At 41.4% G+C, this 16,982-nt stretch overlaps 1 protein-coding gene across 1 annotated transcript in view; it reads right to left on the bottom strand.

The window, feature by feature from the left end:
- The window catches only part of LOC124619946, a 185,866-nt gene that overhangs the window by 81,819 nt on the left and 87,065 nt on the right, over positions 1–16,982 (bottom strand). Inside the window, exon 7 of the mRNA XM_047146608.1 lies at positions 4,400–4,642. Coding sequence (XP_047002564.1) covers positions 4,400–4,642 — 243 coding nt within the window. The remainder of the gene's footprint in view (positions 1–4,399; positions 4,643–16,982) is intronic.

Below are 16,982 nucleotides of genomic sequence, written 5' to 3'. Positions count from 1 at the left end.
AGCATGACAGATGTAGAGGTTGTGTCTGTCATAACCTTTGGCTTAACCTGTCATTATTGTTGTTGTTGTTGTTGTTTTGGTCTTGAGTCCTGAGACTGGTTTGATGCAGCTCTCCATGCTACTCTATCCTGTGCAAGCTTCTTCATCTCCCAGTACCTACTGCAACCTACATCCTTCTGAATCTGTTTAGTGTATTCATCTCTTGGTCTCCCTCTACGATTCTTACCCTCCACACTGCCCTCCAATACTAAATTGGTGATCACTCGATGTCTCTGAACATGTCCTACCAACCGATCCCTTCTTCTAGTCAAGTTGTGCCACGAGCTCCTCTTCTCCCCAATTCTATTCAATACCTCCTCATTAGTTATGTGATCTACCCATCTAATCTTCAGCATTCTTCTGTAGCACCAATTTTGAAAGCGTCTATTCTCTTCTTGTCTAAACTATTTATCGTCCATGTTTCACTTCCATACGTGGCTACACTCCATACAAATACTTTCAGAAACGACTTCCTGACACTTAAATCAATACTCGATGTTAACAAATTTCTCTTCTTCAGAAACGCTATCCTTGCCATTGCCAGCCTACATTTTATATCCTCTCTACTTCGACCATCATCAGTTATTTTGCTCCCCAAATAGCAAAACTCCTTTACTACTTTAAGTGTCTCATTTCCTAATCTAATTCTCTCAGCATCACCCGATTTAGCTCAACTACATTCCATTATCCTAGTTTTGCTTTTGTTGATGTTCATCTTGTATCCTCCTTTCAAGACACTGTCCATTCTGTTCAACTTCTCTTCCAAGTCCTTTGCTGTCTCTGACAGAATTACAATGTCATCAGTGAACCTCAAAGTTTTTATTTCTTCTCCATAGATTTTAATACCGACTCCGAATTTTTCTTTTGTTTCCTTTACTGCTTGCTCAATACACAGATTGAATAACATCGGGGAGAGGCTACAACCCTGTCTCACTCCCTTCCCAACCACTGCTTCCCTTTCATGCCCCTCGACTCTTATGACTGCCATCTGGTTTCTGTACAAATTGCAAATAGCCTTTCGCTCCCTGTATTTTACCCCTGCCACCTTTAGAATTTGAATGAGAGTATTCCAGTCAACATTGTCAAAGGCTTTCTCTAAGTCTACAAATGCTAGAAATGTAGGTTTGCCTTTCCTTAATCTTTCTTCTAAGATAAGTCGTAGGGTCAAGTATTGCCTCACGTGTTCCAATATTTCTACGGAATCCAAACTGATCTTCCCCGAGGTTGGCTTCTACCAGTATTTCCATTTGTCCGTAAAGAATTTGCGTTAGTATTTTGCAGCTGTGACTTATTAAACTGATAGTTCGGTAATTTTCACATCTGTCATCACTTGCTTTCTTTGGGATTGGAATTATTATAAATAAAAATAAAAGTTAAAAAAGATGAAGAAGAAGAAGAAGAGGAGGAGGAGGAGGAAATAAAACGAAAAATGATTTCGAAGAAAAATACAGACTTCAGAGAAGCTATACCGACTAATTACTGTCTTGCAATAACACTAAGATATTTAGCAATTGGAGACAGTTACAAAAGTCTACACAATTTGTTTAAAGCATCCACCCAGGTAATATCAAAAATTACATCTGAAGTCTGCAGAGCTATTAATAACGTTCTGAAAGATGAAATAAAGGTAATGTGAAACATGTTTGATATTTTGTTTTTAATATTTTTTATTAGTTTGAAGAGCTAGGTGTACAAAAATATTAATCAGTGTTCATACTACAATTATTGCTTATGCACCTCTGTCGAACCATATTTAGCATGTTTCGGCATATGGCCACTTAGAGAGCCACTTGATACCGTAATTCATTTTACATTGCTTAAATGTTTTTAGTTTAAATGCAGCTCTGCTTACGTATTTTATACATGCTGAGCAAGATGTGTTTCAAGAATTTATTCTCATTGTCAAGTGCAGTATTTACGTATGTATTTTTTGTGATGTTACACAAACGAACAATGTGAGCCATAGTTTGCGTGCGTGTGTGTGATTTTCTACATAACTATGAGGAACAGTACCTGTTAACCTAAAAAATGTGACTACAGTGCAAGAGATGCAGAATAATACACATTCCAATAGCACACAAAACACTTATTTACGTATTTGCACTTGACAACGCGAAAAAATTCTCGAAATGTGTCCGGCTAAGCATGAAAAAAAATACGTAACTAGTGCAGTATTTTTATTATTTAAATAACGAATGACAGCTGCAGGCTTTCAAAAACATCGATTATGATATGAAATTGAGTCAAATGTTCCTACTTCCCAGACAGTTATCAGTTCCAGTTACAACAGCGGTTTTTACTAGATAATACACCTTCATTAGATAATAAACACGTCCCTGACTAGTCTTTTGATGCCTGTTATGTACATATATCATATATAAAGTGCACGGGGGTATCCTATACATAACTGTCACAGCTTAAAACGTTATTTCCCACATTTTACATTTTACCGCCTTTTACACCATTTTTTTAAGTCCCTTGTGCTGCATTGCACGCAGCCACGTATTGTCATGCAGGAGAGGGCACCCCAAATCGGTTGCCCGCATCATTTGTTGCAATAAGCAATCTTGGCATCATCCAGCAACTTGCAGTAGTAGGCCATGTTCATTGCCCTTTGTTCATGCAGGTAATCAAGTAGCAATACACCTTATGAACCCCAAATGACAGCTGTCAAAACTTTCCCAGCTGACAGTCGAACACTGGCCTTAGTGGGTACCTCTTCTCCCCTCAGTCTAAAGAATAAAGTGATGGACCCAGCTTTCATTACAGGTTATGATACAGTCCTGAAACGTCTCTTCTTCTTCTTCTTCAAAGCTAGTCCCTTTCTTTTGTGCCTTGGTGAAAAAGACATGAAACCCACCTTGCTTGACATTTTTCCATGTCCAACTGTGTCTTATACAGACACTTCTGACATCACAACCTGTGATGCAATCTCAGCAACAGTAATGTAGCAATCACCTTCCACAAGCTCACTCAGGGCTTATTGTCTTCACTGACAACGGCTGACAGGCACCATGATTTTTCATTTGGTGAAACCATTTCAAAACTTCTGTGACCAACTGAACGCAAGGATTTTACCCATACTTGCATCACCAAATTGTAGTTAGTGTCTCCTCAAAATGTCATTTTATTTCACACTTCCATTGGCAGGTAAACAAATAATAATGCATGGCACAGCTGTTCGTTTACAGTAACACCTAAATGGCAGACATAAATGTGTCAGCCATGTATATAGCCAAGCCATCTCCACTCCATTTTCCCACAAGTGACTGTGACGTACTCCACTGCTTAAGTCACAACACGAATAGATGAATACAGCTCCAGTTTATATCTGAATGACTTATTAATCCTTTTCATGTCTACCTTCAATTGGGATTTGGGGGAGGGGGGGTGGGAGAAAGAAAAGAAAAGACCTAAGGGGATTCACACATCACCATGCATGACTTACACAGCACTGATAATAAGTGTACTCTTGATTAGCTTCTAAATAATTTTCCCCCTCTTTACCATCACAAATAACTTTTTCTATCTGGTATGGTAAAGAACAGAATATTAGTTTCCTGAAGTTCAAAATGCCTTTACTTTCAACATATTACTGTCTGTTACATTACTAATGTTGATCGTCGGTAAAGCAGATGCCAGACTGAGATTCACTGGAAGAATCCTAAGGAAATGCAATCCGAAAACAAAGGAAGTAGGTTACAGTACGCTTGTTCGCCCACTGCTTGAATACTGCTCAGCAGTGTGGGATCCGTGCCAGGTAGGGTTGATAGAAGACATAGAGAAGATCCAACGGAGAGCAGCACGCTTCGTTACAGGATCATTTAGTAATCGCGAAAGCGTTACGGAGATGATAGATAAACTCCAGTGGAAGACTCTGCAGGAGAGACACTCAGTAGCTCGGTACGGGCTTTTGTCAAAGTTTCGAGAACATACCTTCACCGAAGAGTCAAGCAGTATATTGCTCCCTCCTACGTATATCTCGCGAAGAGACCATGAGGATAAAATCAGAGAGATTAGAGCCCACACAGAGGCATACCGACAATCCTTCTTTCCACGAACAATACGAGAATGGAATAGATGGGAGAACCGATAGAGGTACTCAAGGTACCCTCCGCCACACACCGTCAGGTGGCTTGCGGAGTATGGATGTAGATGTAGATGTACCACGTAAAACTTTCATACGTGTATCTAATGAAACATAACAGTTGTTAATTTATGACTAAATAAAGTTCTATGTAGCCAATACTGACACATAATACCCATAACAAAGTTATAAACCTATGGCAACCAGTCATTTTTCTGCAACAGCAGCAATCTGAACATTACTGTAGAAGTTAAAATCTAATTTGCTACTCACCAATTTTTCTGACCGTTCTCCTGATGGCAACCTCGCAACAGTAGCATCTGGCGAATCCTCAGGTGGTGGTGGTTGTGTAATCCAATTGTATTCACGCTTTTCTACAGGCAACCCCCACCTCTCATATTCAAGAGACTGTGTGCGCAGAGTCTCATAACAATCGAGACACACCACAGCAAAGTCACCATTTTCGAGCAGAAGACTCTTCTCAGGTTGTCTGTGATACCTCAAGAAAGGGAAATCCTGGAACATCAGAAAATGTGATATAAAATCTTAAAGAGTATCAAAAGGATTGACTGGTATAATGCTGTGTTCCAGATACACATATTATGAAGTAGTTTCTTAAACTAAAATCTATTGTTCCTCACCATACAGCAGAGTTGTTCAGTCGCAGATAGGCACAACAAAAAGTCTGTGAGATAATAAGTTTTCAGTCAACAAGACCTTAATCGGAAATAGACAACATACACACAAACTCCCGTGAACATAACTCACAAACACATCACCACTGTCTCTGGCTGCTGATGCCAGACTGCGAGTAGCAGCACATCATGGGAGAAGTAACTGGGTGGTAGGGGTAAGGAGGATGGCAAGGTGGGCAGGGGGAGGGATAGCAGCATAGGGGTGGTGGAAGGTAAAGTGCTGCTTAAGGGAGAGTACAGGGATGAGGTGAGGAGAGGGTAGGGCAGCTGGGTGCAGGCACTAGGTTATACATAGGGCAGGGGGAGGGGATGGGGGGTGGTAGTAGTGGAAAAGAAGAGAAGTAAAAAGACTATGGACGTGTTTGTGGGCTAGAGGGCTGCGTAGTGCTGGAACAGGAACAGGGAAGGAGCTAAATGGGTAAGGACAATGACTAACAAAGGTTACATGAGATATATTGCGGGGAGAGTTCACGCCTGTGCAATTCAGAAAAGCTGGTGTTGCTGGGAATGTTCCAGATGGCACAGGCCATGAAGCAGTCATCGAAGGGAAGAACGTTATGGTGGGAAGTGTTCTCAGCAACGTGGTGGTCCAGCTGTTTCTTGGCTGCAGTTTGTCAGTGGCCATTCATGTAGGCAGACACCTTGTTGGTTGTCATACCCACAGAGAATATAGCATAGTGGTTGCAGATTAGCTTGTAGATCACATGATTGATTTCACAGGTAGCCTTGGCCTTTCCACAATTTCTAACCTCGAACCTTGCCTCACCACCATTCCCCAGATCCCTCAACATGCAAACTAACTTTACATCCGCAGAAAGAACCACAATCTACTAGCTAGAAACTGATCCCAATCTTATAATCCTACTTGCCGACAAAGGTTCCACAGCTGTTGTTGAAGGCACATGGATTAGCTGGCAGAAGGACTCCGCCAGCTGTCAGATTCATCCACCAATAAACCCTGCCACAGTAAACCCATTCCAGAAATCCAGCAGAATCTGCAGTCTCTCCTCAAATCCTCAGGCCCATCCCAGAACCTCCCCCCACAGTCTCTCTCTCTTCTAAGCCCCACACTCCTACCTTCTACATGCTTTCTAACGTCCATAAACCCAACCACCCAGGACACCCCATTTGTCTGGTTACTATGTCCCCACTGAGAGACTCTCTGCTCTCATAGAGAATTTCTGCTCCCGCAGATCAACACCTTCAGCCTATTGTCCGCAATCTAACCTTCTATATGAAACATACCAACCATTTCCTCCAGCGACGCTCCACAGTACTTGTTCCTTTACCACATGGTGCCCTGCTCACCATTGCTCATGCCACCTCCATTTAAACTCATCTCTAATGCTCACAGCCTTACTACTATTGAACACAACCTTTCCCAATGCCCGACGGATTCCAAACCCACAACCTCCTCCATAGTCGCCATCACCAACTATATCATCACCCACAATTACTTCTCCTTTGAAGGCATCACTTACAAACAAATGCTGGGTATGGCTATGGGCACCCAGATGGCACCAATCCCGAGCCAACCTGTTCAAGAGTCATTAGGGAAATCCTTCCTAAATACCCAGAATCCCAAACCCCTCACCTAGTTCAGATTCAGCGACTTCTTCGTGATCTGGATTAAGGAAGAGGACACCCTATCAACATTCCTCCAGAACCTCAAGATCTGCTGTACCTTATCTCTCATCACATCCACCACCTCCCAAAGTCCCACCGTCCAGCCACAGAGGAGCATTCTCCTAACGACTCATTATCACCCAGAACTGGAGTAACTGAATCACATTCTCTACCTCTCGTCTTGCCCTGAAATGAGGAATTTCCTATCCACTATCCTTCCCACCCCTCCCACAGTGGTATTCTGCCACCCACCAAACCTACACAATATCTTCATCCATCCCTGCACAACTCTGCTCCCGACTCCTGGCCTTATGGCTCATATACCTGTATTAGACCTAGACGCAAGACCTGTCCCATGCATCCTGCCACCACCATCTACTCCAATCCGTTCATACGTGTGGCCTATCCCATCAAAAGCAAGGCTACCAGTGAAACCAGTAATGTGATCTACGAGCTAAGCTGCAACCACTGTGCTGCATTCTACGTGGGCATGACAACCAACGAGCTGTCTGTCTGCATATTGTCTATTTCCAATGAAGGCCTTGTTGGCCGAAAGCTTACGTTCTGACAGTCTTTTTGTTGTTCTTATCTGTGACTCAGCATCTCCACTATAAGGTGAGTAGCAACTATCCTTTTCATAATATTGCACATTCCATCCTGGATTTTCCTTAGTTCAATAAAACCTCTTGTTCATTACTAGTAGATTTCAATATATGGCAATCGGGTATACTGCCAGATCATATTTTGTAAATCCCATATTATTTGTTCAAGGCAACTGCTCGGCATCTTCAGATTGTGATTGCTGGTTACTGCAGCTAAGTCGCAAATGCCAGTGTCCACACTGCAATTAGTTAAGGAATGGAATGTGGCCCATTCAGCCTCATGATGCCAATTAAGGAGCTACCTGATTGAGGAGTAGCTGCTCCAAGGTCTGCAAATCTGAGAACAGCTGGGAGAGCAGTGTGCTGAACCCCTGCCCATCCACATTTGATCTAAATGACAGACACCACTGGCTGAGAATTACACAGTAGTCGGATAGGCCCAAATGGCCTTTCTGTGGCCAGAGTGGTGGAGCTTTGCTTTTGATATTTTCCTACAGTGTATATCTATTTTTCTGAGAGTTTCCAACATCTTACACCATTTTACATTGATGAAATTTTTTTTCTAGGTTCACAAATCCTATGAAGACGCTTTTGTTGTTCTTCAAGCTTGCTTCCACTACCTAGTGTAGTGTTTAAACTGCATTTCCCTTTCTTAATTTCAAATTAAGTGTCATCTATAGTTTGCCTTATGTAGGAAGGCAGCCCCTTCCATTAACTGCTAGCAGTCAATAACATTCATTCTCTCTCTAAGCACCTAGCTGCGAGTTACAACTAGACTGCGAGAATCTCTCTCCTATAAGCTACGCTATTGCAGTATTCATTATTCATCCAGATGTCTGTCACTTTCATGTAGCAGTATAGCTGTGAATGTGTATCTGTAAATGTTTTAGAGTGATTTCCAAATAACTATGTCAGGTGACGGCAATAAACATAAAGTGCTTCTTAATCAGGTGAACATATTTATTTACAGAATTTATAACTTTTGCAAATGTGAATCTGAAATTGGGACTCCTATGAACCATGGACCTTGCTGTTGGTGGGGAGGCTTGAGTGCCTCAGCGATACAGATGGCCGAACCGTAGGTGCAACCACAACGGAGGGGTACCTGTTGAGAGGCCAGACAAACATGTGGTTCCTGAAGAGGGGCAGCAGCCTTTTCAGTAGTTGCAGGGGCAACAGTCTGGATAATTGACTGATCTGGCCTTGTAACACTAACCAAAACGACCTTGCTGTGCTGCTACTGCGAATGGCTGAAAGCAAGGGGAAACTACAGCCGTAATTTTTCCCGAGGGCATGCAGCTTTACTGTATGGTTAAATAATGATGGGGTCCTCTTGGGTAAAATATTCCAGAGGTAAAATAGTCCCCCATTCGGATCTCCGGGTGGGGACTACTCAAGTGGACGTCATTATCAGGAGAAAGAAAACTGGCATTCTACGTATTAGAGCGTGGAATGTCAGATCCCTTAATCGGGCAGGTAGGTTAGAAAATTTAAAAAGGGAAATGGATAGGTTAAAGTTAGATACAGTGGGAATTAGTGAAGTTCGGTGGCAGGAGGAGCAAGACTTTTGGTCAGGTGAATACAGGGTTATAAATACAAAATCAAATAGGAATAATGCAGGAGTAGGTTTAATAATGAATAAAAAAATAGGAGTGCTGGTAAGCTACTACAAACAGCATAGTGAACGCATCATTGTGGCCAAGATAGACACAAAGCCCACACCTACCACAGTAGTACACGTTTATATCCCAACTAGCTCTACAGACGACGAAGAGATTGATGTAATGTATGATGAGATAAAAGAAATTATTCAGATAGTGAAGGGAGACGAAAATTTAATAGTCATGGTTGACTGGAACTCCATAGTGGAGAACGGAAGAGAAGGAAACGTAGTAGATGAATATGGAATGGGAGTAAGGAATGAAAGAGGAAGCCGCCAGGTAGAATTTTGCACGGAGCATTACTTAATCATAGCTAACACTTGGTTCAAGAATCATGAAAGAAGGTTGTACACATGGAAGAATCCTGGAGATACTAGAAGGTATCAGATAGATTATATAGTGGTAAGACAGAGATTTAGGAACCAGGTTTTAAATTGTAAGACATTTCCAGGGGCAGATGTGGACTCTGACCACAATCTATTGGTTATGAACTGTAGATTCAAACTGAAGAAACTGCAAAAAGGTGGGAATTTAAGGGGATGGGACCTGGATAAACTTACTAATCCAGAGGTTGTACAGAGTATCAGGGAGAGCATAAGTGAACAATTGGCAGGAATGAGGGAAAGAAGTACAGTAGAAGAAGAATGGGTAGCTCTGAGGGATGAAGTAGTGAAGGCAGCAGAGGATTAAGTAGGTAAAAAGACGAGGGCTAGTAGAAATCCTTGGGTAACAGAAGAGATACTGAATTTAGTTGATGAAAGGAGAAAATATAAAAATGCAGTAAATGAAGCACGCAAAAAGGAATACAAACGTCTCAAAAATGAGATCGACAGGAAGTGCAAAATGGCTAAGCAGGGATGGCTAGAGGACAAATTAAGGATGTAGAGGCTTATCTCACTAGGGGTAAGATAGCTACTGCCTACAGGAAAATTAAAGAGACCTTTGGAGAAAAGAGAATCACTTGTATGAATATCAAGCAGAAAGCTGGAAGGAGTATATAGAGGGTCTATACAGGGGCGATGTTCTTGAGGACAATATTATGGAAATGGAAGAGGATGTAGATGAAGATGAAATGGGAGATAAGGAGATACGATACTGCGTGAAGAGTTTGACAGAGTACTGAAAGACCTGAGTCGAAACAAGGCCCCATTCCATTAGAACTACTGACAGCCTTGGGAGAGCCAGTCCCGACAAAACTCTACCATTTGGTGAGGAAGATGTATGAGACAGGTCAAATACCCTCAGACTTCAAGAAGAATATAATAATTCCAATCCCAAAGAAAGCAGGTGTTGACAGATGTGAAAATTACCGAACTATCAGTATAATAAGTCACAGCTGCAAAATACTAACATGAATTCTTTACAGACGAATGGAAAAACTGGTAGAAGCCAACCTCGGGGAAGATCAGTTTGGATTCTGTAGAAATATCGGAACATGTGAGGCAATACTGACCTTAGGACTTATCTTAGAAGAAAGATTAAGGAAAGGCAAACCTACGTTTCTAGCATTTGTAGACTTAGAGAAAGCTTTTGACAATGTTGACTGGCATACTCTCTTTCAAATTCTAAAGGTGGCAGAATGTACAAATTTGACTTTCTTTCACGTGAGAAATCACAAGTTCTGCATTTTCCCACATGTTACTGCCCGTATAATCCAAGATAATTAATTTGGGCGCCGGTTAAAGGCTACATGGGGGAAAAACTAAACATTCCAGATAACAGACACTGAACCACTTGTGATGAAGCAAAAGACATTTCCCCTTCAGCATGGCCACATTGTGTGTGGCTTGCTAAAAAGCTCAGAAGAAGGGAGGTGAAGATGGATGTAAGCCTTTAATCAGATGGTTCAGAGATCATCTAAGGCAGCAGAGATGACAGTACTATGGTGTCGACTTTGGATCAAAGTAAAGTAATAATACTTCTTGGTTTTAAGGACTCATGTTTAAAAAATGTGTTTGTCAACGTATCAACTGCACACGTATTATATGAGAACTTGTATACTATGAAGTATGCAGACTATGACATTCAACATATTGCCGACAGAGAAGTTAAGCTTTTCCCAGCATATTGTATGCTCAAATTACTCACGAAAATGCAACTGGATTGATTTGTCCCTGCCATTTTCAAGACATGAATTGGAAAATACCTTAAAATGTATATCTGTGGTTTTTGACATTATTGGCCAGCATTCCCATGTGTTATTCACAGAAGATGGTTTAATTATTTTCTTGTTCAATGGATCATAAATGTGGTCTCTCATTGTAATGCTGAATGGGTTACTTTACATTCATGATGCCCACTGACAGTGAAAACTATGATATTTTTTATGATAGTCTTTTGTGTTAGTCTTTGCTACCAGTAATTCTTTTTTGTGCACGGTGATTTCTATTTACTTACAAATGATTCATGGAAAATCTCATATAAAGATGTGAAACAAATACTGACAAAGAGATAGAGGGGCTGGCCAGTACTTAACTCGGCTGTACTGAGCTAAGGTAAGTACTGGCCAGCCCCTTTATCTCTTTGTTAGTATTTGTTTCATATATTTAATTACAGTAAGTCACCCCCCCCCCCACATACACGCATTATACATTTTAAAAAAAAATTATATCGAGTATACTGTGTCAAGCAAATATAACTGTTTTGGTTTGAGTTTGAAGTTAATTTTGATGTGGATTACATTTTTACTTATAATACTGTCCAAATCGCAATAAATGACAATTAGTGCAAGTTTGTCAATGATCTTGTCCTTAGACAATTGTCATTTTGAGAAAACTTGCACTACTTGATGTTCTTGCTTTCTGATGTTATGAAGACAACTGCTGTGGAGCAGTATGCAATGTCAAGGGGTGATTTCTCTCATGTAGATGATTGATCAAAACTGTATTATTCCCCTCCTCATAGATTTGAACATAAAGTATGATATACCATACCCAAATGAACCTGATTGTGGCCCACAACAACATAGTTTGGCAGCAAAGACTTTGTTTGCTTGCTCTCTGCCGCCATGCATCCACAACCAACCCACCACATTTCCTTATCACTCCATGTCTATCCGTGAAAGCACTTTCCTACATGACGCGAAGTAGAAAGATCCAAATTTTCTTTTCCATCCTTCTGTATATTATTCTTTTCAACAACATGGATGCATGTGGCATTAAGGTGTGCTTTGGTGCTGCATTTACCTCTCCGGTTACCTTGAGGATTTGTGACACACTTCCAAAAGTAAGATAGTAGGTCTCCAGTTTCATAGATTCCATTCAGTAACTTGAACCATTCTTTTGGTGTAGGTTTTCTAACAATTTCAGAAATTCCACAAGAATCTTATCTTTTCGTTTAGCATTATTTGATCTCAAGTCTTCTAAAGCTCTGACAAATTCTGAATCTTAATACCGAATAACCTATGGTTTCTAAAACAACACTCGTTTTTTCTTCTGTATTAAATCCATGTGTGTATTTGATGCAGTGAACTGTATAAGCCATACAAATGGAAACACTCTTTCACATACAACAAAAAAACATTATCTTAACACATGATTTTACAAACTACAAGAAAAGCAAACCAAGAAAACAATAGTGAAGAAAATCAAAAGAAAATTTCTAATTTCATTCCAAAGAACAAACATTCATCTCAGCATTGGGGATCTAATTTATTATGGAAATAATCAGTGGTAAAGTAAATGTATGGTATCATATTTGTATATGGCCCGAAAGAGCGATGCCAAGAAAGGTACAATATTAATGCCCAGAATGTCAGTCGGAATTCTGCCTTCATAGCAAACATGTCACCACTCGATGATGTGGAATTTGCATATATAACAACTGGGTTGCTTGCCTCACAAAACACAAGCAGAAGCCATGCAGAATGGGTGAAACAAGCCTGAGAAGCTTTCTCCGAATGTTTTAGTGAACAAGGGGCTGCTTTAGTGAACAAGGGGCTCACATGGCAGCATACATTGTAAACGTAATAACTAATTTCAAATTAAACAAGTTAACTATAGTTTACCATGTACACGTGCTGTTTGCTGTGTGTTTCTCTACTGTAAATACTATCACAAACAAAATAAAAGAATGATGTTGATTGCAATTTACACAATCTTATGTTTGTACTGTGACAACTATTGCCAGAAAAATAAACTTGTTACGCACTGGACAGATGACCAGATCGTATCTGTCAATTCTGAGAACTCTTTAAAATAAAATGAACATTTCTGTTTACTCTCATTAAACCATCATCTTCAGTTCCTGTGCTATTGTGGGCAATGACATAACTGATGCTTCCCAATCAGGAACTTCATCTGTTCAAAGTACCACATAGTGCTTTTATATGACCTTCCTGCCCACTTCCTGATATTTTGTCACTTATTTTTTTCAGTTCTGGGTGGAAATATATTTGGAGTAATTTGAATTTCTCTTGCTCTTGGCAGGAACTGATATGCATTGCACAATACGACCTTTCACAGCACAGTATATTGCACAACATATTTAATGAGCTTCAATACCTTTAAATCTCTGCAGTCTGTCAATATATTGTGCAAGCTGTCAATATTGATCTTGCATGGTCAGTATTACTGCACAATACTCATTACAGTACAATAAGTATGGAGTGACTGAGGGGCCCTTTAAGGAATCAAATGTAGTTTTCCTAAAGGAACAATTCCAGCATTTGGTTGAACTGATCTGCAATAACCACTTTAAACCAGAAAGGTTATGTGTAGGCTTTAGAGTCTGCATTTCCCCAATATAAGTTCAGTATCTTGTACAGTACACCATCTTACTATAGTAAACTGCTACAGAGGATGGAATAAAATAACGAAGATAAAACAAATAGAGATATAAAAGCGACAAAGAATCAAAAACAATAAGATCAAGACAGAATCACACAAAGATGACTTACAGTAAAAAGCAGAGTCTCTAATATACACAAATTGAAGATTTTTTTGTCCAAGAATACTGAATTCACAGGGGTGCAAGCATTAAAATCATGTATTAAGTGTGCAGAAATGTAAGACTGTGTTCTATGACTACAACATCAACAAGCAACAACTAGTTACTTTCGAAAACACTGCTGGAGTCAGAGACCAAAATAAAATATTTCAAACTAATTATAAAACAGTCTGGATTTCATAGGCATATTTATTGCAAGGTGACTGGTTTCGATCATCATGTGATCATCTTCAGACATTCAAAACCATACTGATGACTATCGCTGTACATGAAGCAGGAACAACTGAACAACGATAGGTGATGAGTAGTTGGCTATTGTCATTCAACAGTTCCTGCTGTGTGTAAAGCTATGGTCCATCATATGGCTTTGGAGGTCTACAGATGATCGTGTGATGATCGATACTGGTCACCTTGTAATAAACATGCCATTGTGATCTAAATTGTTTTATAATTAATTTCAAGTAACAATTGGTATTGGTCAACTCACACAAATTTATAACGATATGAAATGGAACATAGGCTCAGTAATAGCTAAAGCATGTGGCAGATTTCCATTCATTGCTACAATACTATAAAAACGCAATCTGTCTACAAAGGAAATTGCTTACAAAACACTCGTGCAATCTATCTTAGAATATGATTCAAATGTGTGACACCAACACCAAAGAGATTTAATAAGGGTTGGGTTGGGTTGGGTTGTTTGGGGGAAGAGACCAAACAGTGAGGTCATCGGTCTCATCGGATTAGGGAAGGACTGGGAAGGAAGTTGGCCGTGCCCTTTCAAAGGAACCATCCCAGCATTTGCCTGGAGCGATTTAGGGAAATCACAGAAAACCTAAATCAGGATGGCCGGACACGGGATTGAACCGTCGCCCTCCCGAATGCGAGTCCAGTGTGCTAACCACTGAGTCACCTCGCTCGGGATTTAATAAGGGATAACAAACATATATGAAAAAGAAACTTACATAAAGCTTTTGGCCAAAGCCTTCATCAGCAGAAGAGAAACACACACCATTCATACAAACAAGCAAGCACACCTTATGGACACATGACTGCCTACACCAGCATCTCGTGCTGGAATGTAACTATCACGTGGGGTGCAAGCAGCAATCTGGAGGGGGCGGGAAAGGGAAGGGGACGGAATAGTACTTTATGGGTGACAAGAGAGACAAATACTGTTTGGTGGAATGTGCAGTGACTAGAATGCCAACAGGCACAGAATAAGGAGGTTGTGGGGCAGGGAGGTGGGGAAAAAAGAAGTGAAATAGGAGATGAATGGGTGCATTGGCAGAGGGAGACATATAAACAGGGTGGAAGACGAGAAGGGGGAGGATATGGTAGGGGGTGGAAACTGTTGGGTGGAGGATGTGGGGGACAGTATGTTACCATAGATTGAGGCCGGGAGTAGAGAATGTATTGTAAGGATAACTCCCATACGCACAGTTCAGAAAAGCTGGTGGTGGAGGGAAGGATACAGATGGCTCGGGTAGTGAAGCAGCCACTGAAATCAAGAATGTTGTGTTCAACTGTATGTTTCACCACAGGGTGGTGTACTTTGCTCTTGGCCACAGTTTGGCAGCGGCTGTTCATCCTGGTGGACAGCTGAATGGTAATCATACCAAATATAAAAAGCTGTCCAATGATTGCAGCAGAGCTGATAAATGACATGGTTGCTTTCGCTGGAGGCCTGGTCCCTGATGGGGTAGGATAAACCTGTGACAGGACTGGAATAGGAAGCACTGGGTGGGTGGATTTTACCTGGGACTTCCATACAGATAAGATCTTTGTGGCAATGGGTTGGGATAGGGAGTGGCATAGGGATGGACTAGGATGTTGTGGGGGTTGGGTGATTGATGCAACTTTAGGAGGGGTGCAAAGTATTTCGGGCAGGATGTCCCTCATTTCAGAGCATCATGGTAGGTAATCAAAGCCCTTGTGAAAGATGTGGTTCAGTTGGTCCAGTCCGGGGTGGTACTGGTTGATGAAGGGAACACTCCTTTGTGACTGGTTCTTGAGAGTGGTGGGAGAATTGGGGATGTGAGGGGAAATGGCACGGGAGATCTGTTTGCAGACCAGATCTGGGGGATAGAGCCTGTCTGTGAATGGTCTGGTTTGACCCTCATCATGCTGACAAGGGAAACCCTCTTCAGATTTAACTGTGTGACTGTGAAACTGTTGCGTTCATTTGTTGCAGTTTACATGACATTCTATTAGGTTTTAATCATTTCCTTGGGAGTGATCACATTCACGTTCATACAAAAACCTAAATCAGGCAAGGAGGCATATTCCACTCACTCACCAGGCATACAAAACAGGTGCATCGGTAAGAGATACCTATCATATGACACATGTACTATCACTAATGCCATGTATGCCACACCAGACATGTTTTCCAGTGGAGGATTCGGCTGAATTGTTGCCTTGTCATCAAATGTTTCCATTCAAACGCGACCTCCTTTCAGATGTTAATAGAGTAGTAGTGTTGTGCAAAATCAACTGTCATTATAGATCCCTTCCTTACAACTCGCTGTTGCAAAGAGACGTTACACCATGACACAGACACTAATTTGAATACAGCAAGAGTGTGTGTGTGTGTGTGTGTGTGTGTGTGTGTGTGTGTGGGGAGGGGGGGGTGTTGTTTTGGAAAGAGGGAGGTTTGAAACCGGCTCGTCCACTTGACAGTCCAACACCACAACCACTTAACCACAATGCCATTGATGTAACAACCTCTTGGGCTGTCCACTGGGCCCTCTTACCGCTAAATAAGGCGGGGGGGGGGGGGGGGGGGTTGCAATGGAGAATTTCCCTTGTGAACAATGGAGTTTTTGTCACTGCAGATACACCGTCCTCGGTTGGCCAGGCCATATGGGAGGTGTGAAAGGGGTGACAGCTTTTGAAATGCAGGGACTGTTGGTGGTAGGGGGGGGGGGGGGGCGGTGGAGCCATCAAAGAAGAGAAGATCAACATCTAGGAAGGTGGCACACTGGGTCAAGGAGCCACATAAAGTGTATGGGAGAGAAGATGTTGAGGTTGTGAATGAACAAAGATAGAATGTCTTGGCCCTAAGTCCAGACCATGAAGACAGCCTCAATGAACCTGAGCCAGGTTTGGTGTTTTGGGAGGCTAGGAAGATCTCCTCTAGATGGCTAATAAAAAGGTTGGCATGGGAGGGAGCCATGCGGGTGCCTGTGGCTGTGATCCGTGTGCCTTTGCTCGCATTTGTGAATGGTGTGTGTTTCGCTCTTGCTGATGAAGGCTGATGCCGAAAGCTTTGCGTACATGTCTTTTAATTGTGCCTGTCTGCAACTTAATGTGTCTTCTTTAT

This window comes from Schistocerca americana, chromosome 6 (assembly GCF_021461395.2).
Source record: "Schistocerca americana isolate TAMUIC-IGC-003095 chromosome 6, iqSchAmer2.1, whole genome shotgun sequence".
Classification (NCBI taxonomy): Eukaryota; Metazoa; Arthropoda; class Insecta; order Orthoptera; family Acrididae; genus Schistocerca; species Schistocerca americana.
The sequence above is the reverse complement of the archived record's forward strand: the minus strand, read 5'-3'. Positions and strand labels throughout refer to the sequence as shown.